Source organism: Phyllobates terribilis, unplaced genomic scaffold (genome assembly GCF_046119375.1).
Source record: "Phyllobates terribilis strain yellow unplaced genomic scaffold, ASM4611937v1 Scaffold_13__5_contigs__length_258822181, whole genome shotgun sequence".
NCBI classification, from domain to species: domain Eukaryota; kingdom Metazoa; phylum Chordata; class Amphibia; order Anura; family Dendrobatidae; genus Phyllobates; species Phyllobates terribilis.
In genome coordinates, this window is record NW_027362773.1 from 211,623,493 (window position 1) to 211,650,579 (window position 27,087).

The following is a 27,087-nucleotide window of genomic DNA, read 5'->3' on the forward strand; positions in this document are numbered from 1 at the left end:
TGCCACCCCGCACAGCCACTGCCACTCATTTTATTCTTCCCTTGCACAGCCCCTTATCCCCTAATTTTATGCCACCCACTGCACAGACCCTCATGCCCTCGTTTTATGCCCCCCCTGCACAGCCACTCATTTTATGCCCCCCCCTGCACAGCCCCTCATTTTATTCTTCCCTTGCACAGCCCCATATCCCCTCATTTTATGCCCCCCCTGCACAGCCCCTCATTTTATTATTCCCTTGCACAGCCCCTTATCCCCTCATTTTATGCCCCCCCCTGCACAGCCCCTCATTTTATTATTCCCTTGCACAGCCCCTTATCCCCTCATTTTATGCCCCCCCCCTGCACAGCCCCTCATTTTATTCTTCCCTTGCACAGCCCCTTATCCCCTCATTTTATGCCCATCCTGCACAGCCCCTCATTGTATGCCACCACTGTCCAGCCACTCATACCTTTAGTTTATGCTCACCCCTGTCCCCCTCGCACAGCTTATACTCACCTAATCCAGGCTCCCCGTCCACCGTCTCCTCTTTTATATTGAATAGTAGTGAGCGCTTGATGGCACGAAGACATCACTGCATTGCGCCATCTGATGTCCCCTGCGTGCGCCTTCTGCAGCAAGGCGCAGGCTGCAAGTGGCCTGCATCTTGCTGGAGTTCCTGGCAGAGCAGGAGACAAATTACAGCTCCTCTGCTTCTGTCCTGGGAGGCGCCAACATCAGTTGTAATCTGGTCTGACAGATGCAATTAAAATTGAGCGCAGGGAAGGAGCGACGACCGAAGCACAGCCAGAGAGAGTGGTGAACAGTATCAGTGACTGACACTGCTCCCCTGTGTGCCTGCGCCTTGGCCGTCACTATGCTGAATGCATGCGGCTTTAGGAAGACACCAGGTGGCCGCAGGCATTCAGTTTTTTTTCAAAGTGCACACCCCTTGTGTAGGCAAGAGGTAGCGCCCTAGGCAGGTGCCTACCCTGTCTATCCCTTGTCCCAGCCGTCCCAAACTTACATTGTTTTTTATTATGTAAGAGTCAAAGAAAAGAAATTCAGAAATTTGTAAATATATATACAGTACAGACCAAAAGTTTGGACACACCTTCTCATTTAAAGATTTTTCTGTGTTTTCATGACTATGAAAATTGTCATGAAACTTATTAAAACTTACAGGGCACACCTGTGAAGTGAAAACCATGTCCGGTGACTACCTCTTGAAGCTCATCAAGAGAATGCCAAGAGTGTGCAAAGCAGTCATCCAAGCAAAAGGTGGCTACTTTGAAGAACCTAGAATATAAGACATATTTTCAGTTGTTTCACACTTTTTTGTTAAGTATATAATTCCACATGTGTTAATTTATAGTTTTGATGCCTTCAGTGTGAATGTACAATTTTCATAGTCATGAAAATACAGAAAAATCTTTAAATGAGAAAGTGTGTCCAAACTTTTGGTCTGTACTGTATATATAAATAAATAATAGGATTTGTGTCACCATTTTCTGTAACCAGTATTTTATATATTATGTATATATATATTTATATATATATATATTTTTTTGTTAATTTATGGAGAGGTGTCAGGACTTCTTTGTTTCTTTTGCATGGCGAGCTGTTGTTTTTAGTGGTACCATTTTGGGAGACGTACAACATTTTGATTGCTTTTTATTGCAGCAGCCAGAGTGCCCCCATTAACGCCATCAATGTTAATGAAATTGCTGCCCCCAGCAGGTACAGAGGTACAGATAGCATCCTATCTAGGACCTGGTGGCAGCAGTACTAAAATGGCAGTTCAGATTTTGCTTTGAAGTCTGGTAACTCTATGTTACACCTCTGGGGCCCCCTAATAATAGTGTAAGCAGGGACTACAGAATGGCCATGTACTTACATTGTACTTTGCAATCTTTTCCCTGTCCAGGGGTCGGGTCACCATCAGCCAACCAGTGCTGTCCATAGTAAATACCCCAATGGGTTCTGAATCAGCTCCGGGGCCGGATATAGTATAAATGACTTTCATAGTAGAGGCCAAATTCGATTTCACCTGTGGAGATGGCAAAATGAATGTGCTTCAAAAATCAATTGTAGGTGGTAGAACTTGTATCTGACTTTATCTAATTATAGTTATTCACCCCCACTGAAAATGTTGTTTATTAGCAAAATTTACAAACTTTCAGCTTTTTGCAATAAATGTTAATATCTCAACACAACTAATATAACAAGAAGTTCCTCCAGTATTACTGACTTATGCAGTCTCAGAATTATTCACCCCGTGAATAGAATTCCCCAATAAGAGCCCACTTTTGTCTCCAGGACTTGATGCAGTAACCAAGAACTTCATTAATTTCACCAGGTTTGCTTGAGATAAAACACATCAATTACCTGGCCTGGCTAAATGGGACATTTGATTGCAGGCTATAAATAGGACAAGAGAGGGGTCCGAAAAGTTAAGAAATCAATGTCTTATTCAAACAAGGGTACAAAGACATTGAATGCTCCTGGAGATATAGCTGGAAGCAGAGATCACAAAGGAGGTATCACTGGGCTTCTGTTTGGAGCAATGAAACAAATCTGGAATTTTTCAGACCTTTGGATTGTACGTCTGGAGGAGGAAAAATGAAACGGATGAGGAAAAGAAAACCCTGCCTACAATTTAGCATGGTGGTGGCTCGATGATGCCTATAGTGAAGCATGAGGGGGCTTGTGATGCCTTCAGTGAAGAAAAGCAGTGGCTCAGTGATGCCTACAGTGAAGAAAGGTGGTGACTCAGTGATGTCTACAGTAAAGCATAGCAGTGGCTCGGTAATGCCTACAGTGAAGGATGGTGGTGGGTCGGTGATGCCTACAGTGAAGTATGGAATTGGCTTAGTGTTTGGGATGCATATGATCCCCAGCATATCTCACAGTCCACCAAGGCTTGGTTTTCTGTAGAAGTCCTAGAAAATTCTACCGTGGCTGTCACAGTCGGAAGACTTGAACCCCATAGAAATTCTTGGTCAGATCTGAAGAAGGTGGTTGTAGCGCAGGAGCCCAAGAATTTTAGCGACCTGGAGGCAATTGCCCATGAAGAATGGGCTAAGATTCCCCAGGAACGCTGTCAGAAGCAGCTGTCTAGATATGCATCATGTCTACAGTAGGTCATAACAGCCAGAGGGGCAGCAGGTCAAAACTGCCAGAGGAGATCTACTAAGTACTAGAGAAGCTGGTCTTGAAGGGGGTGAATAATTCTGAGGCTGCAGTAGATGTGGCATTTTGTGCTGAGTTTTGAAAAAAAAAACACTTGTTACATTAGTTGTGTTGAGCTGTGCATTTTTTTACCCATTTTTTTGATGGTTGTACATAGACTTGAATAGCAGAGTCTATCTATCCCTCCAGCTGTTTCTCTTCTTGTAGACACCATACCTGGATAATTCGTTTTGGAAATGGACCCCTATCATTCTCAGGAATGCGGACTGGTGGTATAATCCAAGATCTTTTCTTTCTTCTCAGGAGAGGACTGGTTTTCTCAATATCCTTATTTCCAGCAGAAGACTGGGCCTGTGAACCACAAATCTAGTTGTCAAAGTCAAGTGATTCCTACGATACTTTCTGCTACATACATTTAAATGAAGGGACAGAGCATCTTTTCTGATACTTAATTCAGTTTCTACATAAGGGCACCGCTGTACAGATTATGTGAAGTCAAATGACCCACAAAATTGTTTAGGTCTTTTGTTATTTTCCATCGAAGGACTCCTCCTCACCTACGTCAGATACATTGTTAGGACATTCTCAGGAAGAAGTGGATCTTCCGTTTAATACGTGAAGTCTTACAAATTAGGATCTGTCACATTCACGCAGAAGCAGATCCCATCACAGACTAATTTTTCCGGCTCGTCTCTGATGGCGTTTACTCCTGTTTTGGTCAAAAACTATACAGACCAGAACCAACAAGGAGACCAGCCATCTCACATCTGAGGTGCACCAGGCAAGGGTTCGATCTTCTCTCTTTGCTGAGCCCATACTAACACAATAATGAGCCAACAGGGCAACACGGTTACTCAATAGGGACTGGTTGGTTGGTTTGGTGTTGTGTATTGGGCAAACTTCTGCATAAGAAGAGCTGTCAGGGATATAATAGGATGTAGTGGCCCTTGATGGTAGAGTGGTCCTTGACCACTCAGGGATACCACGCCACTCTCTCTCGCACACTGGAAGCAGTCTCCTAGCAGTCTCTGGCATGACACTCAGACATCAGCCTCCTCTGGTGTGGCCAATCTTGCCCCTTATAGATGGTTATATTCTCAACGCTTACAGGTTCTCCCCCAACTAACGGCAGATCTTTTGCTCAGATGGGCTGATCTCCTCCATCAGGGAAAGACTTCACAGACTACTGCTCAGACTCAAGCTCTTTCTTGCTCCTGTGCAGCCATATCTATACCATATTATTATGGGCAGAAAAAAAAAACTGTTCTGTTATGTTTATATATTGCTATCCATAAATAATATGTTTACTCGACAACATGTGAATCAGACCCTGGTTGCGTGATTGCAGCCAACTGTCTCTTCCTAGACATATAAATAGGGAGAGACCAGTCAGTCAACTATAGAGGAGTAAGGAGAAGCCGGCCGTCTATTCAAAGTGTGTTTACTATGAAACGCAGCAGTGTTCCAGAGTAAAACATACTTGACTGCAATCACACATCCATCGTTTGCCACGGGCAGCATGAACCTTAGGATAGGTTCCCTTTAAAGTATAATACGATTTAGGTTTCTCTCATACAGCCTGTGGATCACTGTTAAGAGTTGCTGCCTTCCATACCACAGGTACTAGGTTTGGATCCTGAAAAGGACAAGCGCTAAGAAAAAGTAGATTGAGGACACCTGGATGCCAAAGTGCTAGAAGGGTCGCCCTTGTCATCTGTACCTACCAGTACGCCTCATTCCCCCATAGCAGATTGTAGGTGCACGGTAATAATTGTATGAACATATGAGAGGGCACATGTCAAGCATGAATTGCACAAATGCCTGATGTATGGAGTTAGGGAAAATATTTTTTTTTACAAAAAAAAAAAATAGAAATAAAAAACACTCTGCCAGGTAAACAAAAATCATTTATTCATACAAATGGTAGAAGAGATCAGAAAAAGTAAGTAACAGCCAGGTAGACACACTAGATTAGAACCTTCCAAAAGACTGATCTGCCGCCTAGTAGTTCAGAAGAAAGAAAAACAAACAGAAAATTAAACATTTTAAATTAATGCTCAGCCATAACGATAAAAGAAAACTTCCAAGACATTCAAGCTGTTAGTAATCCTCATCGGGATTAGACAATTATAACCTGCTTCTCTTCCTACTGCCTGCATTTACCACTAGGGCGAGCTCAGATGTAAATAGTTACCACTGACATAATAAATCTGTCTTCAGTAAGTTCCCTCTAGTGGTGGCAGTAGTAATCCACAACTATATATATACACAACTATATAGGTATCTATACATATATATTTATTTTTTATTTACTTTATTCCTGTATAAAACCTTATAATGATATACTACACAACAACCATCAAGTAATTTGGAACCTATGTAATATGAGATGGTAGATAAAGCTTTAAAAGTAATATATGACATGGTTATTTTTGGTGCAATCTTTCTCTAACAAGTTTTTATACTATGGTAAATCAGTTTTGATTCCTCATTTTCAACAACTCAGCTTGCTGTCGGTGGATGAAGTCAAACCGTGGAACATTTGTACAGACGTAACACTTCACATAACGAATGAACCAGTTATGGAAGCTGCATGCAGCCAATTCTACAGCTGTAGCTGGTGGCATGATTTTGCAGCCTGCACTGCATACAGTCGTGGGTTTTGCCACATGCGGCTCTTGCAGCTTAGAAGCTCTGATCTTATAATGAATCTTACAAAAAACCGCCATAAGGATTCACAATACCTGCTGTTCTCTTTCATTCCATAATGTAATGGGCACAGAGTGTCGCGTTCCTTTGGCATCCCATGCATTCAATACAAAACTGACAGATCCATCATGGAGGATGATCTGCCTCTTCACCGCCACTTTACCATCGGGAAACACTCTGAAGCGGGTGTCTTCAGGCGAGTACAGCGCCCCATTATTAACTGAGCAGGATGTGAAGGTCACTAAAAACGACAAAAACATTTTATAACTAGCAGCTCAAATCACTGAATGTCTCGTCATGACTCATGATATATAGTGTACGTCACCGGAGATGCAGAGTGACACTAGCGGACCCCTGCAAAGCGACTCCCAGGTCCAGCACGAAATTTGCTGCATATGATGACATCATCGTTTATGGATCATACATAAGAATGAAGATTTATATAATGACATCATCATTGTGCAACATAACAGCATAGCTCCTGCTTGAGTAGTTTGGGACCCAGGGCAACTTTTGGACTTGTCCCACCCAACCCCACCACCATTTGTGCCTCCATATACTGAGAAGACCCTCTTTTGTGCCTCCTTATATGAATACATCCCCCTTTGTGTCTGGCTCCAAGTGATAATGCCCCCATATATTAATACCCACCCCTCCATATGGTAATAATGCCCTCTTTGCGCCCCTATTTAATAATTTTGTCCCAGCTTCCATTGTTCTTTTGTGTCAATTAAAAAAGAAAATGCAAATCCCCAAACTGGTCAACAAGTCTCAGAATTTAGTACACATTTTCTATCCGGCTCTGGAGAACTGTGGAATGTAAGCGATTTCCTTCTGAGGTTTCTATGGAATTTATTAGTGAGATGTTCAGATTTAGGAATACAGTATATCCCTCCAATAAAGTGATGGTGTATTGTGCAGAAGAGCAAAAAGGTCCCCCAATACCAAGTTATGACTTCTTCTGTGGCCGGCATCCTGGGCCCCTTTGTCTTGGTGCCCAGAAGATGCCAGGCTGAGGATGCCGGCCACAGAAGAATCGGTGCTGGACTTGCAGAACTCCTTTACCTTTGCCCACAGCTCGGCCTCTCTCCAGGATCTTACGGGGCACAGTAAAAGCGTAGCGCTGCTCACTGAAGCCGGGCACACATTGTTCTGGGTCCTCCAAGACCACCAGGGACACCTGCAAAATGAAGACACCGTTTGATATGTAACTTTGGCAGTTGTATTCTGCAACTTGTAGTCCCACCCCAGCTATGCTATTATACTGTCCTTCAGATATTGGCTAGATGCCCAGTGAGCGCCCAATATAAATCTATAAAGCCCCTCTTCTACCCACATAATGTCTTTTACCTTTACAAGGAGGATAATTAATGCCGGATATATCAATCTCATTGTTCCAAAGTTTTCCAGAGTTCTTGTCTACTGCAGCTTTTGGGTAAAGTGGGAAATGTCCAGTCCATCCCTTCTCCTCCTCCTCCTCATCACACTGGGTGTGGTCACCATCGCCTACAGCGGATTAAGTATTTCCAGATGTTCAAAAAAGCTGAGCCAAAAGCTAAAATACATAAAAAAGACAAGTAATCCTAACTGCTATAGAATAAAAAAAAGTTTTATAACTTTCTAATAAACTTTATCAGTGATGAGTGAATCTGCCAAAATTCGAATTTAGCCAAGAAGTGAAATTCTCATTAAATGTGCATTTTATACTCTTTGAAAATGTGCAAAAACAAAAGTTATACTCAACTGGAATTGATTTACTCATCTGTATTGTTTCAGGATCTCTGTTTGCTGTCAGTGAATGGGCACATTGTAGTTTATATCCAGAGGCCAAACATCTGTGCAGAGCAAATACTTCTGACCCCTGAAGGTTTGTTACAGTTGTATCCAGTCTGGACAATCCTCAATGATCTGAATAGCCAGGATTATTAACTGCGCTGAGACATTGCAGCAAACTATCAGGCGGGGGGCAGAGATTACTGCTGCAGATCTGTTAAAGGGGGAGAACACGGAACCTCTACTAACCGCAAAAGCATTGTCTATAGACTGTATATAACTGTAGTGAGGAGGAGGGATGTGCTGCCCCCATATGTAACCTGAAGGTGGAGAGATGCAGCTGCAAATTCAGACTTGTGTTCTGCTCCGGGCACATTTCTTACTATTCTGCTGGAATGGTGGAGATTTGGTCTATGTCCTACGGTTATATCTCCCGACTACCCCATACACATGTTCGGCTGATCATCCATGTGTTCTTCATGAGAAGAGGAAACTAAACTGCTTCCATACCCCACTAGTAGTGGCGTATCTTCTCTGAGAGTGAAAGGATTGGGCATGTTGAAAGCCAACAGCCCAATCCTTTTCTGCCAACATCAGGGGCAGGTTTAGACACTCCCATGCAGATCATATAGTTGCCGAAACTGGGACTCTTAGGGAACACCTTAGTCTGAGATCAAAGATCAAAACAGTGCTGGACCTAGACTTCTTAAAGTGACTTTCTTTTGCCCCCAACTTCCAGATTTTCCATACAAATACTCAACTGAGCATCCACCCAAGTCTTCTTTATGAGAAGAGGAAAATAAACTGCTGTCATAGCCCCCTGTTAGTGGGCTTATTTTTCCTGAGTATGAAAGGATTGGGCATGTTGAAAGCCACCAGCCCAATCTTTCTTTCTACCAACATCAGGGGCAAATCTAGACCCCCCTATACCGATCAGATAGTTGCCAAAATTGGTATTACATATAGGACCCATAGGAGAGAAAGTGTGCTGGTGATTGTGGGGTATAGGCAGGACATAATGTGCGGTCGTCAGACGTGTATGTGGTGGCTGATTGTGATTTTGCAAAAAGGCTAAAGTGACTTCCATCTAGTTTTGTACATGAGATCAGTGTACTTCACACAGCAGCCAATCAGATTGCTCTGTCCACTTCAGTCTACAATGTGATTGGCTCTTGTGTATGACGCTTTTTTTTTTTCCTGGAACGTACCATTTTTCCATTTTCCATCTGCTGCGTGGAATGACCCAGCCCAACTGTCACCTCCGATCGCATCGCTCACCGAGGACGACGTGATTAATGGCGATGGGTGGTCGCACTAATGTGAACTGATTTTTGCTGTTTGTAGGAGGATTAGAAATTACCAAATAGAAAAAAAATAACATTATAAAGTTTAGGGGGTAAGTAGGGGCCAAGATCAGTTCTTCCATTCGCCTTGGGGGGCGACCATATGGTCAGCCATAAAGGACATGTCACCACTATGGGATGGCGTCTTATGTACATATGCTTACCTGTGTGAGGTGCAGGGATTAGTGTGATCGGCAATGAGTCCTACAAAAAATAAGTGCAAGAGTAACCTAATCCTAATGGATGTAGAACGATGGGATCGAAATGTGTCGGACTGGCCATACATGGGTCACAAGACCCTTATTTGATACTTTTAATTAATGGGATACTGCTTGTTAAAGTGGAATATAGTCGGCTGAATGAGCTCTGATCATCTAAGGGTATGTTCACACTGGGCCTTTTCCCAAAAAACCCTGATGTCTGAACGAGGTCTTACTTCTTAACTTGTTTGTGTTAATGTATTGGTCAGCTTGTGCTCCATTTGATCTTTTTTTTAAGCTTTTCCTTGTGACTGGAGAGATGAGATCCCACGTATACATCTCATTGTACACCGGCCTCTTCGTCATTCTGCTAGAGACCACCGAGGCCTCCAAGTTGTCTGTCCCAAAAGTTCTCCTGCCCTTCTTCCCAGGGTTGGAGGTCCCTTATACCATTGAGGCTGGCGAAGGATGTTATACCTGGTAAGTCGTATTCTTCTGTGCCATTGTAGGGAAATTGCTTTTGGTAAATCTGGTAATAATCCCATAGACATTCTGGTGTCAAAACCAAAGCAGAATTTCTTGATAACTCCCACTGATTAAACTGTGGAGTTTGACGCTCCAACCTAGCAATGCACCCTAGCTCGCCTTCCTACCCTTTGTCATTGTCTTACTGGTTTGACAGAGGTGTAGGGGGTCAATACGAGGCATAACCAATATCCCCTACTTGTGCCAGCTCAATTTGCATGCAGCATAAGGTCTTCTCATCCCAAATCTTCTGGCCATAAAGCCAGGTCTATGTGCCAAAATGTGCCATTCCTAATGTGAACATGATGTTTACCTGTAGGTACGTTCACCACCCTGAGATCATCTCAGTGACACCAATATTTGAGAACAACACCCTATGCTCCCAGAAAGCCGTCTTAAAATGCAAATCAGAACAGCCCAAGCGTCAGACCACAGTAGTGATTGCCAAGGAGATAGGTAGGTACTAGAAATAGACTGTGCCAAATGGTGGCTACAGACAGACTGTGCCTAATGGCGACCAAAAGACAGGCTGGCCTAATAGTGGCCAAAAGATAGACTGTGCCCAATGATGGCCAGCAGACAGACCGTGCGTAATGGTAGCCAGCATACACACTGCGGCTAATGGTGGCAAACAAACAGACTGTGCCTAATATTAACTAACAGACAGACTGTGCCTAATGGTGGCCAACAGACAGATTGTGCCTAATGGTGGCCAGCATACAGACTGTGCCTAATGGCGGCCAACAGACAGACTGTGCATAATTGTAACCAACAGACAGACTGTGCCTAATGGCGGCCAACAGACAGACTGCGGCTAATGGTGGCAAACACACAGACTGTGCCTAATATTAACTAACAGACAGACTGTGCCTAATGGTGGCCAACAGACAGATTGTGCCTAATGGCGGCCAGCATACAGACTGTGCCTAATGGCGGCCAACAGACAGACTGTGCCTAATTGTAACCAACAGACAGACTGTGCCTAATGGCGGCCAACAGACAGACTGTGCCTAATGGCGGCCAACAAACAGACTGTGCCTAATGGCGGCCAACAGACAGATTGTGCCTAATGGCGGCCAACAGACAGACTGTGCCTAATTGTAACCAACAGACAGACTGTGCCTAATGGCGGCCAACAGACAGACTGTGCCTAATTGTAACCAACAGACAGACTGTGCCTAATGGCGGCCAACAGACAGACTGTGCCTAATGGCGGCCAACAAACAGACTGTGCCTAATGGTGGCCAACAGACAGATTGTGCCTAATGGCGGCCAGCATACAGACTGTGCCTAATGGCGGCCAACAGACAGACTGTGCCTAATTGTAACCAACAGACAGACTGTGCCTAATGGCGGCCAACAGACAGACTGTGCCTAATGGCGACCAGCATACAGAATGTGCCTAATGGCGGCCAACAGAAAGATTGTGCCTAATGGTGGCCAGCATACAGACTGTGCCTAATGGCGGCCAACAGACAGACTGTGCCTAATGGCGGCCAACAAACAGACTGTGCCTAATGGCGGCCAACAGACAGACTGTGTCTAATGGTGGCCAACAGACAGACTGTGCCTAATGGCGGCCTACAGACAGACTGTGCCTAATGGCGGCCAACAGACAGACTGTGCCTAATGGCGGCCAACAGACAGACTGTGCCTAATGGCGGCCAACAGACAGACTGTGCCTAATGGCGGCCAACAGACAGACTGTGCCTAATGGTGACCAACAGACACACTGTGCCTAATTGTAACCAACAGACAGACTGTGCCTAATTGTAACCAACAGACAGACTGTGCCTAATGGCGGCCAACAAACAGACTGTGCCAAATGGCGGCCGACAAAAAGACTGTGCCTAATGGCGACCGACATACAGACTGTGCCTAATGGCGGCCGATAGACAGACTGTGCCTAATTGTAACCAACAGACAGACTGCGCCTAATGGCGGCCAACAAACAGACTGTGCCAAATGGCGGCCGACAGACAGACTGTGCCTAAAGGCGGCCAACAGACAGACTGTGCCTAATGGCGGCCGACAGACAGACTGTGCCTAATTGTAACCAACAGACAGACTGCGCCTAATGGCGGCCAACAGACAGACTGTGCCTAATGGCGGCCAACAGACAGACTGTGCCTAATGGCGGCCGACAGACAGACTGTGCCTAATTCTAACCAACAGACAGACTGTGCCTAATGGCAACCAACAGACAGACTGTGCCTAATGGCGGCCAACAGACAGACTGTGCCTAATGGCGGCCGACAGACAGACTGTGCCTAATGGCGGCCGACAGACAGACTGTGCCTAATTCTGACCAACAGACAGACTGTGCCTAATGGCAACCAACAGACAGACTGTGCCTAATGGCGGCCAACAGACAGACTGTGCCTAATGGCGGCCAACAGACAGACTGTGCCTAATTGTAACCAACAGACAGACTGTGCCTAATGGCGGTCAACAGACAGACTGTGCCTAATGGCGGCCAACAGACAGACTGTGCCTAATGGCGGCCGACAGACAGACTGTGCCTAATGGCGGCCAACAGACAGACTGTGCCTAATGGTGGCCAACAGACAGACTGTGCCTAATGGCGGCCAGCATACAGACTGTGCCTAATGGCGGCCAACAGACAGACTGTGCCTAATTGTAACCAACAGACAGACTGTGCCTAATGGCGGCCAACAGACAGACTGTGCCTAATGGCGGCCTGCATACAGAATGTGCCTACTGGCGGCCAACAGAAAGATTGTGCCTAATGGTGGCCAGCATACAGACTGTGCCTAATGGCGGCCAACAGACAGACTGTGCCTAATGGCGGCCAACAAACAGACTGTGTCTAATGGCGGCCAACAGACAGACTGTGCCTAATGGCGGCCAACAGACAGACTGTGCCTAATGGCGGCCAACAGACAGACTGTGCCTAATGGCGGCCAACAGACAGACTGTGCCTAATGGTGGCCAACAGACAGACTTTGCCTAATGGCGGCCAACAGACAGACTGTGCCTAATGGCGGCCAACAGACATACTGTGCCTAATGGCGGCCAACAGACAGACTGTGCCTAATTGTAACCAACAGACAGACTGTGCCTAATGGTGACCAACAGACAGACTGCACCTAATGGCGGCCAACAAACAGACTGTGCCAAATGGCGGCCGACAGACAGACTGTGCCTAATGGCGGCCGACAGACTGTGCCTAATTGTAACCAACAGACAGACTGTGCCTAATGGCGGCCAACAAACAGACTGTTCCAAATGGCGGCCGACAGACAGACTGTGCCTAATGGCGGCCAACAGACAGACTGTGCCAAATGGTGGCCGACAGACAGACTGTGCCTAATGGCGGCCGACAGACTGTGCCTAATTGTAACCAACAGACAGACTGTGCCTAATGGCGGCCAACAAACAGACTGTTCCAAATGGCGGCCGACAGACAGACTGTGCCTAATGGCGGCCAACAGACAGACTGTGCCTAATGGCGGCCGACAGACAGACTGTGCCTAATGGCGGTCAACAGACAGACTGTGCCTAATGGCGGCCAACAGACAGACTGTGCCTAATGGCGGCCGACAGACAGACTGTGCCTAATGGCGGCCGACAGACAGACTGTGCCTAATGGCGGCCGACAGACAGACTGTGCCTAATGGCGGCCAACAGACAGACTGTGCCTAATGGCGGCCGACAGATAGACTGTGCCTAATGGCGGCCGACAGACAGACTGTTTTTTTTTAAAAATGCCTCCAAAAGTGGACAACCCCTGTTTTACCTTCTTCAAAATGCAATAACTTACAAGCCTGTTTTACCTGCAGTAACAGGACAAGTCTTGCGTTGTGATGTGATTGTGGATCTCATAGTGACCCTGGAGATTGAATCGCGGACTCGAGAGCTGTATGTGGACGACGCTCCGGTGGAACTTACTGTTGCTGGGTTAGATAAAGAAGGTGTGCTATTATCAATATATAATTTTAATAACTTCATACTAACATACTTTACTCTTAAGGGCACCTCTGATTTTTCCTGGCTCCCTGCTTGCCGGGGAATGATGCGCTCTTGAAGAAGGACAGTACCAACCTGCGGCTTGGTTGCGCCATTATTCCAAACTTTGGCGTCAGCATCGGAAGAGCACAGGAAGATTAAACCTACCTCTACGGCCAGCTATAATTCAGTGCTTGCAAGGCTCTATTGAAAAGAACTTGTAAGTGTAGCGCCCAGGGGATGGGGATTACTCGGCGCCCGGGCCTTGATGCCTGGTCTTGGGGGATGTCGCGGTAGTCGGCTCCCGGGCCCGTACCCTGGGGTCTCTTTTAAAAGAAAGGGAATAATGAAAGTTAGTGACGCCACCTGTGGTGTCTGCAGCAGTCCTCTGAGGCCGATGTTGAGGCAGCTTAGATGGTGTAGCTCCCCACAGGCGGAGCAGGGCCTCAGAGCAGTATAAGTGCAGGGGTGCAGGACAGAGGGGACCCAGCCGGGTCGGAAGAAGGATAAGCAAACACACAGTTCACTTCAGTACCTTTACTGGTGTTATTTCAGGCACGTTCCGGAGCACTGTAGGGTGAAGGGTGCATATCAGGACTCTCCCCAGTGAGTGGGTGTAGGGACTCCTGTACTTTGCCTTTCCTTGGTAAGTTTCTGACCTGCCTGAAGCTAGGCCTAACTTGGTTTCTGTCTTGCACCGGCTGATCTTGTGATAGGGCCTTTGGTTGGAGATCACTCTCCCTGGTAGCGGGGCCTCTGTGACTCCTGGCTCTGGTACGTATCAGCTTCTGGTGAACCTGGGACTTGAAGTCTTCCAGGGGTTCCGGTTGTCTCTACAGGGGATATTGGACCCTGTAGACGTGGACCTGGTGTCTGGTATATGTTTTCTGGGGTGAGCTTGTAAAGCTCATCTGCCCCCTAGGTTACTCACTCCACTAGCCTTCGGCCTACTCGGGGCCCTCACTAGGCTACAGACTAGCAGCAGGCTTGCTGCGCTTCACCGCTCTTATCGCGTCGGCACGCCTTATGCTCACTAACTGGAGCTCACTGAGTCTGAACTAAAACTGACTCTGTTCTGGAGCAGACTTGAACTGAGTTCCACTGCAGACTGACCTCTCTCAGGATCACTTTCTGCAGGAACTGCCTGCCTAACTCCACCCTCCAGTATATATAATCTTATCCGGGCTCCCTCTGGTGGTCTGAGGTGGTAGGGTGGAGGTGTATGTATGCTGTGAGGGCCTCTTGTGGAGAAATCCATCCATGCACCCCTCTGGGATCTGTGTGTCACGGGTGTGTCGCCACGAAGATCGTCACGATTACACAGCCTGACTTCTCGCAGCTGACTTTTTGGTGCTTTGTGTTTTCGGCAGTGAGGGAGTTAATTCTCTCTCTCTCTGTGCTAGACGAGGTCCAGCCTCGCCCAGCTGCAATCAATGCTGCTGTAGTGAGTCTCCTTCAAATGCCTGCTGGTCTGTTTGGGAAGTGTCGGTGAAAGCATTTCATACAGACTTACAGAGGGGATCGTGGTATTTGGAGTTTCTGAGATAAGTGTATTTGGAGTGTATTTTCCCTTCCTCGCTTTATCATTTATCTCCTTTCCCGTTCGTGTTCCCTCTGTTGTAGTTGTGTAGTTTTTGTATGCAAGGTGGTTTTGGTTTTTCCCTTGTACTGTCTCGTTCGTCTAAGTACTGTGTGTGGGCATATTATTACTTGTCCTCTTTTGTTGTGATCGGGGTCCTTCTCAGGACTAGATTACTTAGGTGCAGGGATCCTCAGGAGGTAGGGGTTACGCTGGCGGCCTGGACCTCTGTACCTTTAACAGTACCTCCAGGTTGAGGGATTAGTCAGGGCCCCAGCTTAGGGTCAGCTTAGGCCCCCTACCTCCAGTATACAGAGACAGCGTGACATTTTCACCGACCCACTTAGTTTTTCTCCAGCTACCATGGATCCAGTAGCCGGTCTAGCTCGGCAGTTGCAGAGTTTGTCCATGGAGCTGGCGGACGTTAGGTCCAAGGTTTTGCATCCTCTGGAGCAAGCCGGACCAGAACCTAAAGTAGCTCTCCCTGACAGGTTCACTGGGGGGCGGGACAAGTTTTTTGTTTTCCGGGAGGCATGCAAATTGTACTTTCGGCTGCGGCCTCGGTCATCGGGGAGTGAAGAACAAAGAGTGGGAATTGTCATCTCGCTCCTACAAGGGGACCCACAATCTTGGGCGTTCTCTCTTCCCCCGGGCTCCCCGGCTCTCCAGTCAGTGGATAGGTTTTTCGCTGCTCTGGGACTCGTATATGATGACCCAGATCGGATCTCCCTTGCTGAGTCTAAGTTACGTAGGATCCAGCAGGGAGATCGTCCGGCGGAGGAATTCTGTTCGGAGTTCCGTAGGTGGGCCACGGACACCCAGTGGAATGACCCGGCTCTTAGGAGCCAGTTTTGTCAAGGTTTATCCGACAAATTACAGGATGTGTTGGCACAGTATGACTCTCCCGCGTCATTGGAAGCCGCTATGGCCCTGGCTATTCGCGTTGACAGACGGCTTCGGGAGAGGTGCGGGATAACTCGACCCCCTGTGATGACTCCACCTCCTACAAGGTCCCCTCATATGGTGGTTCCCCTGGTCAGTCCAGAGGAGCCTATGCAATTAGGAGGGACATCATTTCGGGGGAGGGGACCAGTGGTGCGCCATAAGACAGGAAGGTGTTTCTTCTGCGGGAGAAAGGGACATTTTATTGGGGGGTGTCCATCCCGTCCCTTGCAGAGTGAAGAGTCGTCGGAAAACTGTTGATCCCAGGTTGTGTGGTGGACGGCAATCTGGGAGTAGGTATTTCGTCCCTAGGTTCGTCTCAGTTTCTCGTACCGGCGGAGGTGGTGGTGGGTACGAGAACTGAGAGGATATCTGTTCTTCTGGATAGTGGGGCCGGGGCTAATCTGGTTGATGCTCGGTTTGCCCGGGTTCAAGGTATGCGATTGAGTGAGTTGGCTAAACCCATCCCCATATTCTCGATCGATGCCAGGCCTCTCGGTCAGGGAAGTTTTTTGCAAGCTGTGCATGACGTAAAACTTCAAGTGGGGGCGATACATAAAGAACTGTTGTCTTGCTACGTGTTGGAGGGTCTTCCCACTCCTATAGTGTTGGGCCTTCCTTGGTTAACTAAGCATAACCCGGTTATTAATTGGCAAACCAGAGAGATAAGCCAATGGAGTAAATTCTGTAATAAAAACTGCATGAACACGGTCATCGGTGCGGTTACTCCTTGGGTCTTACCTCCATTTCTGGCGGACTTTGAGGATGTATTCTCGGAGAAAGGGTGTCAGGAACTACCTCCTCATCGCGAGTATGACTGTTCTGTAAAACTGCTCCCTGAGGCCAAGTTACCTAAAGCTAGGTTGTATAACCTTTCTGGTCCTGAGAGGCAGGCCATGAAGGATTATATTTCAGAAAGTCTGGCTAAGGGGCATATTAGACCTTCATCTTCACCGGTGGCTGCGGGGTTCTTCTTTGTTAAGAAGAAAGATGGAGGCCTACGCCCTTGCCTGGATTTCCGTGAACTTAATCGGATTACAGTCCGAGATCCGTATCCACTCCCACTTATTCCCGATCTCTTTAATCAGATCGTGGGCGCCAAATGGTTCTCTAAGTTGGATCTCAGGGGGGCGTACAATCTGATTAGGATGAAGGAGGGGGATGAGTGGAAGACGGCGTTTAACACTCCGGAGGGGCATTATGAGAACCTTGTCATGCCATTCGGTCTGACTAATGCCCCGGCGGTGTTCCAACACTTTGTTAATGACATTTTTCACCGCCTGGTGGGACAGTTTGTTGTCATATATCTGGATGATATCTTAATTTACTCGCCGGATCTGGTGTCTCATCAGGAGCACGTTAGGCAGGTGTTACAGATCTTGCGGGATAATAAACTGTATGCCAAATGGGAAAAGTGTGTGTTCGCCGTACAGGAACTCCAGTTTTTAGGCTTCCTGGTTTCAGCGTCCGGTTTTCGTATGGACCCTGGGAAAGTGCGGGCAGTTCTTGAGTGGGATCGGCCAGAGAATCTTAAGGCACTACAACGTTTCCTGGGGTTTGCTAATTATTACCGGAAGTTCATTCGTAATTTCTCGTCCATGGTTAAGCCTCTCACAGACATGACTAAAAAGGGGACGGATTTTTCTAGGTGGTCTGACAAGGCTTGTCAAGCATTCTCCTGCTTGAAAAAATGTTTTGCCTCGGCACCCATACTCATTCAACCTGATGCGTCACAGCCATTCATTGTAGAGGTAGACGCTTCCGAGGTAGGGGTGGGAGCAGTATTGTCACAAGGTTCGTCCCCTGGTAAGTGGCATCCGTGCGCCTTTTTCTCTAAAAAATTGTCGTCCGCTGAGAGGAATTACGATGTCGGCAATAGGGAACTCTTAGCCATTAAGTTAGCTTTTGAGGAGTGGCGCCATTTTTTGGAGGGGGCAGTCCATCCGGTCACCGTCATCACCGATCACAAGAACCTGCTATATCTGGAGTCCGCGAAACGTCTGAATCCCAGACAAGCTAGGTGGTCATTGTTTTTTACCAGGTTTAATTTTGTCGTTACATATCGTCCTGGGTCAAAAAATGTAAAGGCGGATGCCTTATCTCGTAGTTTCCCTGGGGCCGGGAATACGGACGACCCGATTCCTATCCTTCAGGAGGGGGTGGTGGTTTCGGCAGTATGCTCTGAGCTGGAGGAGGAGGTATTGGAGGCTCAGGGGGACGCCCCTGTTGGACCTCCGGGGAGACTGTTTGTTCCAGATCAGTTGCGACAAAAGGTGATCGAGGCACACCATAACTCAGTTTTGGCAGGACACCCGGGGAGTAAAGCAACTGTGGATCTTCTCTCGCGTCGGTTTTGGTGGCCTAACTTACATAAGGAGGTGGTAACTTTTGTCGCGTCCTGTGGGGTTTGTGCGCGCTCTAAGACCTCACATACCTGTCCGTCTGGGGCCCTCTTACCTTTGAAGATCCCGGAGCGTCCTTGGACTCATCTGTCTATGGACTTTATTACGGACCTCGCTCCGTCTTGGGGTAAAACGGTCATACTCGTTGTAGTGGACAGGTTCAGCAAGATGGCACATTTTATCGCTCTTCCGGCTCTCCCTAATGCTAAAACTCTTGCGCAGGTGTTCATTGGGGAGATTGTGAGGCTTCACGGGGTACCCTCCGATGTGGTGTCTGATCGGGGGTCTCAGTTTGTGTCCAAGTTCTGGAAGGCGTTTTGTGCACGGCGGGGGATGCATTTGTCATTCTCATCGGCTTTTCACCCTCAGACCAATGGTCAGACGGAACGTATGAACCAGAGCTTGGAGACATATCTCCGGTGTTTTGTGTCAGAGAACCAGGAGGACTGGGCTTCTTTCTTACCTCTGGCAGAGTTTGCTCTCAATAATAGGCGGAGCGAGTCCACTGGTAAGTCCCCGTTTTTTGGGGCATATGGTTTTCACCCCAGTTTTGTACTTTCAGTAGGGGGGGCTCTTCGGGGGTTCCTGAGGAGGAACGATTTTCCTCATCACTCGCTTCAGTATGGAGAGGGGTGCTGAAGAATCTGAATACTATGGGGAACCGATACAAACGTATGGCTGATAGGAGGAGAGTGTCTGGTCCGGACCTAAGTGTGAACGATCGGGTATGGTTGTCTACCAGGAATATTAAACTTAAGGTTCCCTCCTGGAAACTGGGTCCCAGGTTCATCGGGCCGTACAGAATCAGTTCTATTATTAATCCGGTGGCATTCCGTCTTGACCTCCCCCCTACGTTTAAAATTCACAACGTGTTCCACAGATCGTTGCTTAAGAGGTATGTGGCGCCGGTGGTACCGTCACCTTTACCTCCCCCTCCAGTGGTGGTCAATGGTAACTTGGAGTTCCAGGTATCAAGGGTCATCGATTCACGTTTTAATCGTCGGTCCCTTCAGTACCTGGTTCATTGGAAAGGGTATGGTCCTGAGGAGAGGATGTGGGTTCCTGCGTCGGATATTAACGCAGACCGATTAGTTCGGGCCTTCCACACGACTCACCCGGATAAACCTGGCCCTGAGGGTCCGGAGGCCCCTCGTAGAAGGGGGGGTACTGTCACGGGTGTGTCGCCACGAAGATCGTCACGATTACACAGCCTGACTTCTCGCAGCTGACTTTTTGGTGCTTTGTGTTTTCGGCAGTGAGGGAGTTAATTCTCTCTCTCTCTGTGCTAGACGAGGTCCAGCCTCGCCCAGCTGCAATCAATGCTGCTGTAGTGAGTCTCCTTCAAATGCCTCCTGGTCTGTTTGGGAAGTGTCGGTGAAAGCATTTCATACAGACTTACAGAGTGGATCGTGGTATTTGGAGTTTCTGAGATAAGTGTATTTGGAGTGTATTTTCCCTTCCTCGCTTTATCATTTATCTCCTTTCCCGTTCGTGTTCCCTCTGTTGTAGTTGTGTAGTTTTTGTATGCAAGGTGGTTTTGGTTTTTCCCTTGTACTGTCTCGTTCGTCTAAGTACTGTGTGTGGGCATATTATTACTTGTCCTCTTTTGTTGTGATCGGGGTCCTTCTCAGGACTAGATTACTTAGGTGCAGGGATCCTCAGGAGGTAGGGGTTACGCTGGCGGCCTGGACCTCTGTACCTTTAACAGTACCTCCAGGTTGAGGGATTAGTCAGGGCCCCAGCTTAGGGTCAGCTTAGGCCCCCTACCTCCAGTATACAGAGACAGCGTGACATTGTGGTACCAATGCGCAGCAGGGCGCCACATTCCCCCCTAGCAAAACTCAGCATTCCCGGGCTGAAGCACGTTTTATAAACAATAACAGTAACAATAACAAATCTTCCCTTTATGGGAGGCTCGGTTTCTTAAACGTTGCATATAAAACACAAATAAATATATATGTACATATGTGCAATGTAATAAGCAACCTCGAAAGTCCAAGTCTCTTCCTGTGAGGTTACTTGAGCAGGCTCTTCTGGAGCACTTACAGGTTCTACTTGCTGTGGAGGGTCTTCTGGCTGTTGGAAGAAGTGGATTACAGGGATTATCACTGCTCCTCCTAGCTGAGGCCAATCTGTCGGGAAATCTCCTAAGTCAGTATGTATTACTGGTTCTTTAGGCTCCTCCGGTATGATGAGAGGAACTTCTTCTTGGGGCTTTAGCAGGTCTGGACACAACTTCAGGTGGTCTCTAGATACCGCTGCAGTCGTTCTTCCTCCATCTTTGCTAATCACACAGGTCTTTTTGTTATCAAACCTTGAATTCAACACATTGTAGGGTTCTCTCTCCCACTGGTCATCAAGTTTGTGGTTTCTTCTCTTTCTCTTTAACACCACTTCTCCTGGTGTGAAGGGTTCTGAGGGCGCACTCTTTTTGTAGTGGGCTTCCTGCTTGTCTCTCACCCGAGTGAGACTGTCTTCGACACAGGCCTGTACTCTTCTGTACTGCTCCTGTCTGGTCGTGTCCCAGTCCTCAGTGGACATATCTGCTTCTGGTTCTACAACACCAAGCTCCAGGTCCATGGGCAACTTTCCGGGTCTTGCTCGCATGAGATATGCTGGAGTGCAATTGGTGGAACTCACAGGTATGTGGTTGTACAGATCTACCAGGTCAGGTAGTAGATCTGGCCACTGATTTCTCTCCTCAAGTGGTAAGGTCTTCAGCAGGTCGATGACGATGTTGATCATCTTTTCACAGAGACCATTAGTTTAGGGGTGGTACGGTGTAGTTCTTATCTTTTTACACCCGTACAGATGGCAGAACTCTTTGAACAGCTCGGCCTCGAAGGCTGGGCCTTGGTCCGTCAGTACCTGCTCAGGGTATCCATGGGGTCTGCATAAGTAAGCTTGGAACGTTTTTGCTGCTGTCTCTGCCGTCAGATCTTTGACGGGGGTGACCACCAGGAACCGGGAGTAATGATCCACCATGGTCAGGGCATAGGAATATCCTGACCTGCTGGCTGACAGCTTGACATGGTCCAGGGCCACGATCTCCAAGGGTCGAGTCGTCTTGATGGGTTGCAGGGGTGCCTTCTGGCTGCTGTAGTCTTTTCTTCTGAGGCTACAGGGTCCACAGTTTCGGCACCACCTCTCAATGGAGCTGCGCATTCCCACCCAGTAAAATCGACACTTCAGCAGGGTCTCTAGCTTTTTCCAGCCAAAGTGTCCCGCCTGATCGTGGTAGGCCTCCAACACCATCTGGATGTCTGTCTTGGGCACTACGATCTGCCACACCATCTCATGGGTCCTGGGATTGACGTACCTCCGGCACAGCTTCTCTCGATAGATAAACAGCCGGCTTCTCTCGTTCCACAGCTGCTTGGCCTGAAGACACGCATCTTTCTCCAGGGAGGAACCTTCTTGGGTTATCAGCTCTTTGATACGGCTGACAACCGGGTCGCTGTCCTGGGTCTCTGTGGTGAGGCAAAGGGTTTAACGTCTTACCATGCTGCCTCCTGGAGGCTCGTTGCTCATGGACCATCCCATTCCGGTGAAAGGCGGGTAGCTCAATCTCTTCCAGGTCATCCACTTCTTCTTCAGTGTCTGACTGGTGAGGCATCCTAGACAGGGCATCGACGTTGGCGTTCTTGCGGCCCGCCCGGTACTTAATTGTGAATTGGTAGTTTGACAGCCGAGCCATCCACCGTTGCTCCATGGCTCCTAGCTTGGCTGTTTCAAGATGGGTCAAGGGGTTATTGTCAGTGTAGGCAGTGAACTTGCTGGAGGCTAAGTAGCGCTTGAACCGTTCGGTGATTGCCCAGACCAGGGCCAGGAACTCCAACTTGAAGCTGCTATAGTTCTCTGGGTTCCTCTCGGTCGGGCGGAGCTTCCTGCTTGCATATGCGATCACCTTCTCTTGGCCATTCTGCTTCTGACTTAGGACAGCTCCTAATCCTTCGTTGCTGGCATCAGTATACAGCAGGAACGGTTGGCTGTAGTCAGGGTAGGCTAGGATCTCCTCGCCGGTCTGGATCTCCTTCATCTCTTTAAACGATTCAGCTTGCTCCTTACCCCAATGGAACGGGGGATTTCTGCCTTTGGGGGACTGTCCTACCAGGAACTCTTGCAGAGGCGCTGCTTTCTTGGTGTAATCTTTCACAAACCTCCGGTAGTATCCTACTAGTCCCAGGAACTGACGTACCTCCTTGAGGTTCTTCGGCTCCGGCCATTTCTGGATGGCAGTGACCTTCCCCGGGTCTGGTGCTACTCCTTCTCGACTGACAATGTGCCCCAGGTACTGTACCTTTCTCTTGAGCAGGTGGCATTTTGAGGGCTTCAGCTTCATCCCATACCGGGACAGCGACTCAAATACCTCCGCCAGGTGCTTCAAGTGGTCCTCATACGTCTTGGAATACACTATCACGTCATCCAGGTATAGTAGTACAGTCACGAAATTGCGGTGTCCCAGGCAGCACTCCATCAATCTCTGGAACGTTCCGGGGGCATTGCAGAGTCCAAACGGCATACTGTTGAACTCGCAGAGTCCCATCGGGGTGGTGAAGGCAGTCTTCTCCCGATCCTCCTCAGCAACAGCTACTTGCCAGTACCCACTAGTGAGGTCAAGGGTGGAGAAGTAATTTGCAGACTTTAAGGCAGCCAGGGATTCCTCTATACGTGGTAAAGGGTATGCATCTTTATGTGTAATGCGATTTACTTGTCTGTAATCTACACACATTCTCATGCTTCCATCCTTTTTCCTGACTAGCACTAGGGGAGCTGCCCAGGGACTACAACTATTCCTTACTACCCCTGCCTTCTTCATGTCGTGCAACATCTCCTTTGCCTTCTGGTAGCGTGCTGGTGGTATAGGCCTGTAACGTTCTTTGATGGGTGGATGGTTGCCTGTGGGGATATGGTGTTGTACCCCTTTAATCCTCCCAAAGTCAAGTGGGTGCTTGCTGAATACCTGTGCGTATTCCTGTACCACCCGGTGTACCCCCTGTTTCTGGTGGGCAGGCGTGGTGTCTGTCCCAACATGGATCTGTTGACACCAATCCTCCACCTGGGTTGCTGGGTCATTATCCTCCACTTGATCTGGTGAGGTTAAGGACTCCGCCGTGTGAATGGAGTTGTTATCTACAATATGTAGTTTAGCAACAGTGGCATAGCGTGGTAATCTGACCTCGTCTTCCCCATAGTTTAAAAGACGGACAGGAACCCTCCCATTGCGTACATCCACTACCCATCTGGCAATTAAGAGTGTAGGTCTGTGTTCTGAGCTAAGGGGTTCTACTACCGCCTGGTAGCTCTGCCCTTTGAGACCTATTGCTGCTCTACACCAAATAAGCATTTCACTCATTGGGGGAATCACAATGGGTATGGGGTCTGTTACCCGCACATTACCAATCTCACCACCGGATAACTTTACTTGCGGCTGCTACATCAGGGCTCGGATCTCTTTCTGGAGCGCTCTCCTCTGCCCCGGTCTGGCAGCGTCAGCTAGCTGTTGGAGCAAAAACAACACTTCCTCCAAACAGTTACCAACAATGTTAGTGCCTAGTATCATATACAGTCCAGTTTCATCAGAGATAGTCTCTACTACAATGAGTCCCTGGTCCTTCAGCTCCACTCTCCCCACCTTTACCGCCACATCCTTAACCCCTATCAGGTTAATGGGGAGGCCGTTAGAGGCATATATGGAAAGATCTGGATTTGGGGGGTGGAGATCGTCCATGGACCAGAATCTTTTGTAGAGGACATCAGGCATGATGGTTACCTGAGATCCAGTGTCCAGCAAGGCAGGTATCGCAATGCCGTCCAGTATAATGGACAGGAAAGGTCTTCCTCCCACGAACCTGCGGTGCCAGTCTGAGGGGCCTGCTGAGTCTACTCCTGGGGGTTGGCCCTCAGCCCCAGGGTTTGCTCGTTTAAAGGACAGTTACGCACCGTATGGCCTGCCTTCTGGCAGCGTTGGCAGATGAACTCCCTTTGAGGGTGTCCTTCTACGGGGTGGCGTTGTCCTCCTCTGGGGCGGCGTTGTCCTCCTCCGGGGTGGCGTTGTCCTCCTCCTCCGGCTCATTCATGGGACATCCTCAGGGCTGTCGGCTAGCAGGATCCTTTCTTCCGTCTCTGGCTCCGTCCGTAGCTGCAGGGCACTCATCACAGTGGCCAGGTTTTTAGTCAGCAGGCGCACTTCTGAGCGCAGACTGTCCAGCTCACTAGGGGGCGCTGCTTGCACTTTAGCTTCAGCAGCCAGTGGGGAAAAGGTGGGCGCTGCGGGCGTTGGAGTGGCCCCACCCTGGTAACGTTGGATAGCAGTATCTGTTTCCAGGGGTTGCAGTCCCTTGATAGCCATGTCCTTAAGGGTGTCAAAGGTGGCATCTGGATGATCCAAGGACCACCAATGCACAGTCCTGCTCTCTTCTTGGGACCTCAGCCCCCGGACAAACTGTTCTTTTAGCATTTTATTTTCATCAATTATGCTGGTTGGACTAACCTGTTTCAGAGCTCGTAGGGCCCCTTGTAAACGCCAGGCATAGTCCCGAACACTGTCCTCCGGTTTCTGAGAGCAGTTGTAGAACCTCATCCAGAGGTCTGTCTCAGTGCGATCCTCAAATACAGTCTGTAACTTTTTAAAGATTGCGGACACTGACTCCTGGTCTGCGGCCGACCAAGTTTCTACTTCCCGCTCCGCAGCACCAGTCAATTGTCCCAAAACAACAGCGGCTCTCTGCTTGCCCGTCATAGAGTACATGTCCAATATACCGCATATCTTCCGCTTGAATCCAGACAGGGTATCTGGTTTGCCGCTGTACTGGGGGAGCCACTTCGCTCCAGGGATGTACGGTAGGGCCACGGGCATGACAGGGTTACAGGCCCTGCTGGTGGAGCGGTTGCTTCAGCCTGCGCAGCGTTGAGCGCGGGTGGATTATCGGGGCTGTTAACCTGGGCCCCGGCATCGGGCTGCTCTTCCGACATTGTGGCGCCCCCCTAGCGAACCGTGGCCTACCTTCTTTTCTGTAGGCCGCAGCTCCGCAGGTGACGGTCTTTTTGCTAGGACCTTGCGTCGCTTTATGTCCTCCGTCAGAGCACTCACTGGGGCTTCCTGCCAGGACCTGACGCTGCGTCAGTGCGTGGGGCGTGCCTGGGACTTCGCGCGCTTCTTTCAGGTACGTCTCTTCGTTTTCCCGCGGTTACACCCTTCTTCTTGCGAGGTGACGCAACAATGGCGGCAATCTTCGCCACAGCTCAATATACAGTTCGTTATCAAAGGCGCACAGTACCCGGTGGCAACGGGCACAACCAGGGCCGGCGTCAGCACCTGGCGCACCCGGGCAAGTGCCGGGGCCCTGAGCAGGCAGAGGGACCCACTGGCGGTCGCGCACCCCGCCGGGCTATGGACGGAGGAGAGCGGTGTCAGCTCCCGCCCTTCTCTCCCGCTTGCTCAGGGCCCCGGCAGCCGGATACTTACCTCTCCCTGTGCCTCCGCAGATCCGCTGTCTTCCTGCTCTGCGCTCCCTGTGACATCTCAGGTCAGAGGGTGCGGTGACGTCTTTCCACCGCGCGCTCCCCTGAGCCGTCACAGGGAGCGCAGAGCGGGAAGATACCGGCGACGCTGGAGTCCGGACCCTAGCAGCTGTAGCAGGTGAGGAGGAGTGAGGTGAGTATTTGATTTTTTTTTTAATGTATGGAGGCATGGGGCATTATATGGGGGTGTGACATCCTGCATGGGGCATAATATGGGGGGGGCTGACATCCTGCATGGGGCATTATAAAGGGGGGGTGACATCCTGCATGGGGCCTTATAAAGAGAGGGGGTGACATCCTGAATGGGGCATTATAAAGAGAGGGAGGGGGGTGACATCCTGCATGGAGCATTATAAAGAGAGGGGGGGGGTGACATCCTGCATTCGGCATTATAAAGAGAGGGGGGGTGACATCCTGCATGGGGCATTATAAAGAGAGAGGGGGTGACATCCTGCATGGGGCATTATAAAGAGGGGGGGTGACATCCTGCATGGGGTATTATAAAGAGAGGGGGGGTGACATCCTGCATGGGGCATTATAAAGAGAGGGGGGGTGACATCCTGCATGGGGCATTATAAAGACAGGGGGGGTGACATCCTGCATGTGGCCTTATAAAGAGAGGGGGTGACATCCTGCATGGGGCATTATAAAGAGATGGGGGTGACATCCTACATGGGGCATTATAAAGAGAGGGGGGTGACATCCTGCATGGGGCATTATAAAGAGAGGTTGGTGACATCCTGCATGGGGCATTATAAAGAGAGGGGGGGTGACATCCTGCATGGGGCATTATAGAGAGAGGGGGTGACATCCTGCATGGGGCATTATAGAGAGAGGGGGGGTGACATCCTGCATGGGGCATTATAGAGAAAGGGGGGGTGACATCCTGCATGGGGCATTATAAAGAGAGGGGGTGACATCCGCATGGGGCATTATAAAGAGAGGGGGTGACA

The 27,087-nt window shown here is 48.8% G+C and overlaps 2 protein-coding genes across 2 annotated transcripts in view; one reads left to right on the top strand and one right to left on the bottom strand.

Moving 5' to 3' along the window:
* LOC141174347 (cadherin-1-like) overlaps positions 1-7,768 on the bottom strand; it is a 33,840-nt gene extending 26,072 nt beyond the window's left edge. Inside the window, exons 1-6 of the mRNA XM_073659224.1 lie at positions 7,622-7,768; positions 7,228-7,432; positions 6,943-7,057; positions 5,913-6,118; positions 3,385-3,519; positions 1,874-2,026 (exon numbers count right to left, since the gene is read on the bottom strand). Of these exons, the coding sequence (XP_073515325.1) occupies positions 1,874-2,026; positions 3,385-3,519; positions 5,913-6,118; positions 6,943-7,057; positions 7,228-7,269 (651 nt within the window). The 5' untranslated portion in view covers positions 7,270-7,432; positions 7,622-7,768. The remainder of the gene's footprint in view (positions 1-1,873; positions 2,027-3,384; positions 3,520-5,912; positions 6,119-6,942; positions 7,058-7,227; positions 7,433-7,621) is intronic.
* Positions 7,769-9,352: 1,584 nt separating this feature from the next.
* Positions 9,353-27,087, top strand: part of NUP210L (nucleoporin 210 like) — a 41,997-nt gene continuing 24,262 nt past the window's right edge. Inside the window, exons 1-4 of the mRNA XM_073657948.1 lie at positions 9,353-9,373; positions 9,492-9,673; positions 10,038-10,174; positions 13,522-13,653. Of these exons, the coding sequence (XP_073514049.1) occupies positions 9,353-9,373; positions 9,492-9,673; positions 10,038-10,174; positions 13,522-13,653 (472 nt within the window). The remainder of the gene's footprint in view (positions 9,374-9,491; positions 9,674-10,037; positions 10,175-13,521; positions 13,654-27,087) is intronic.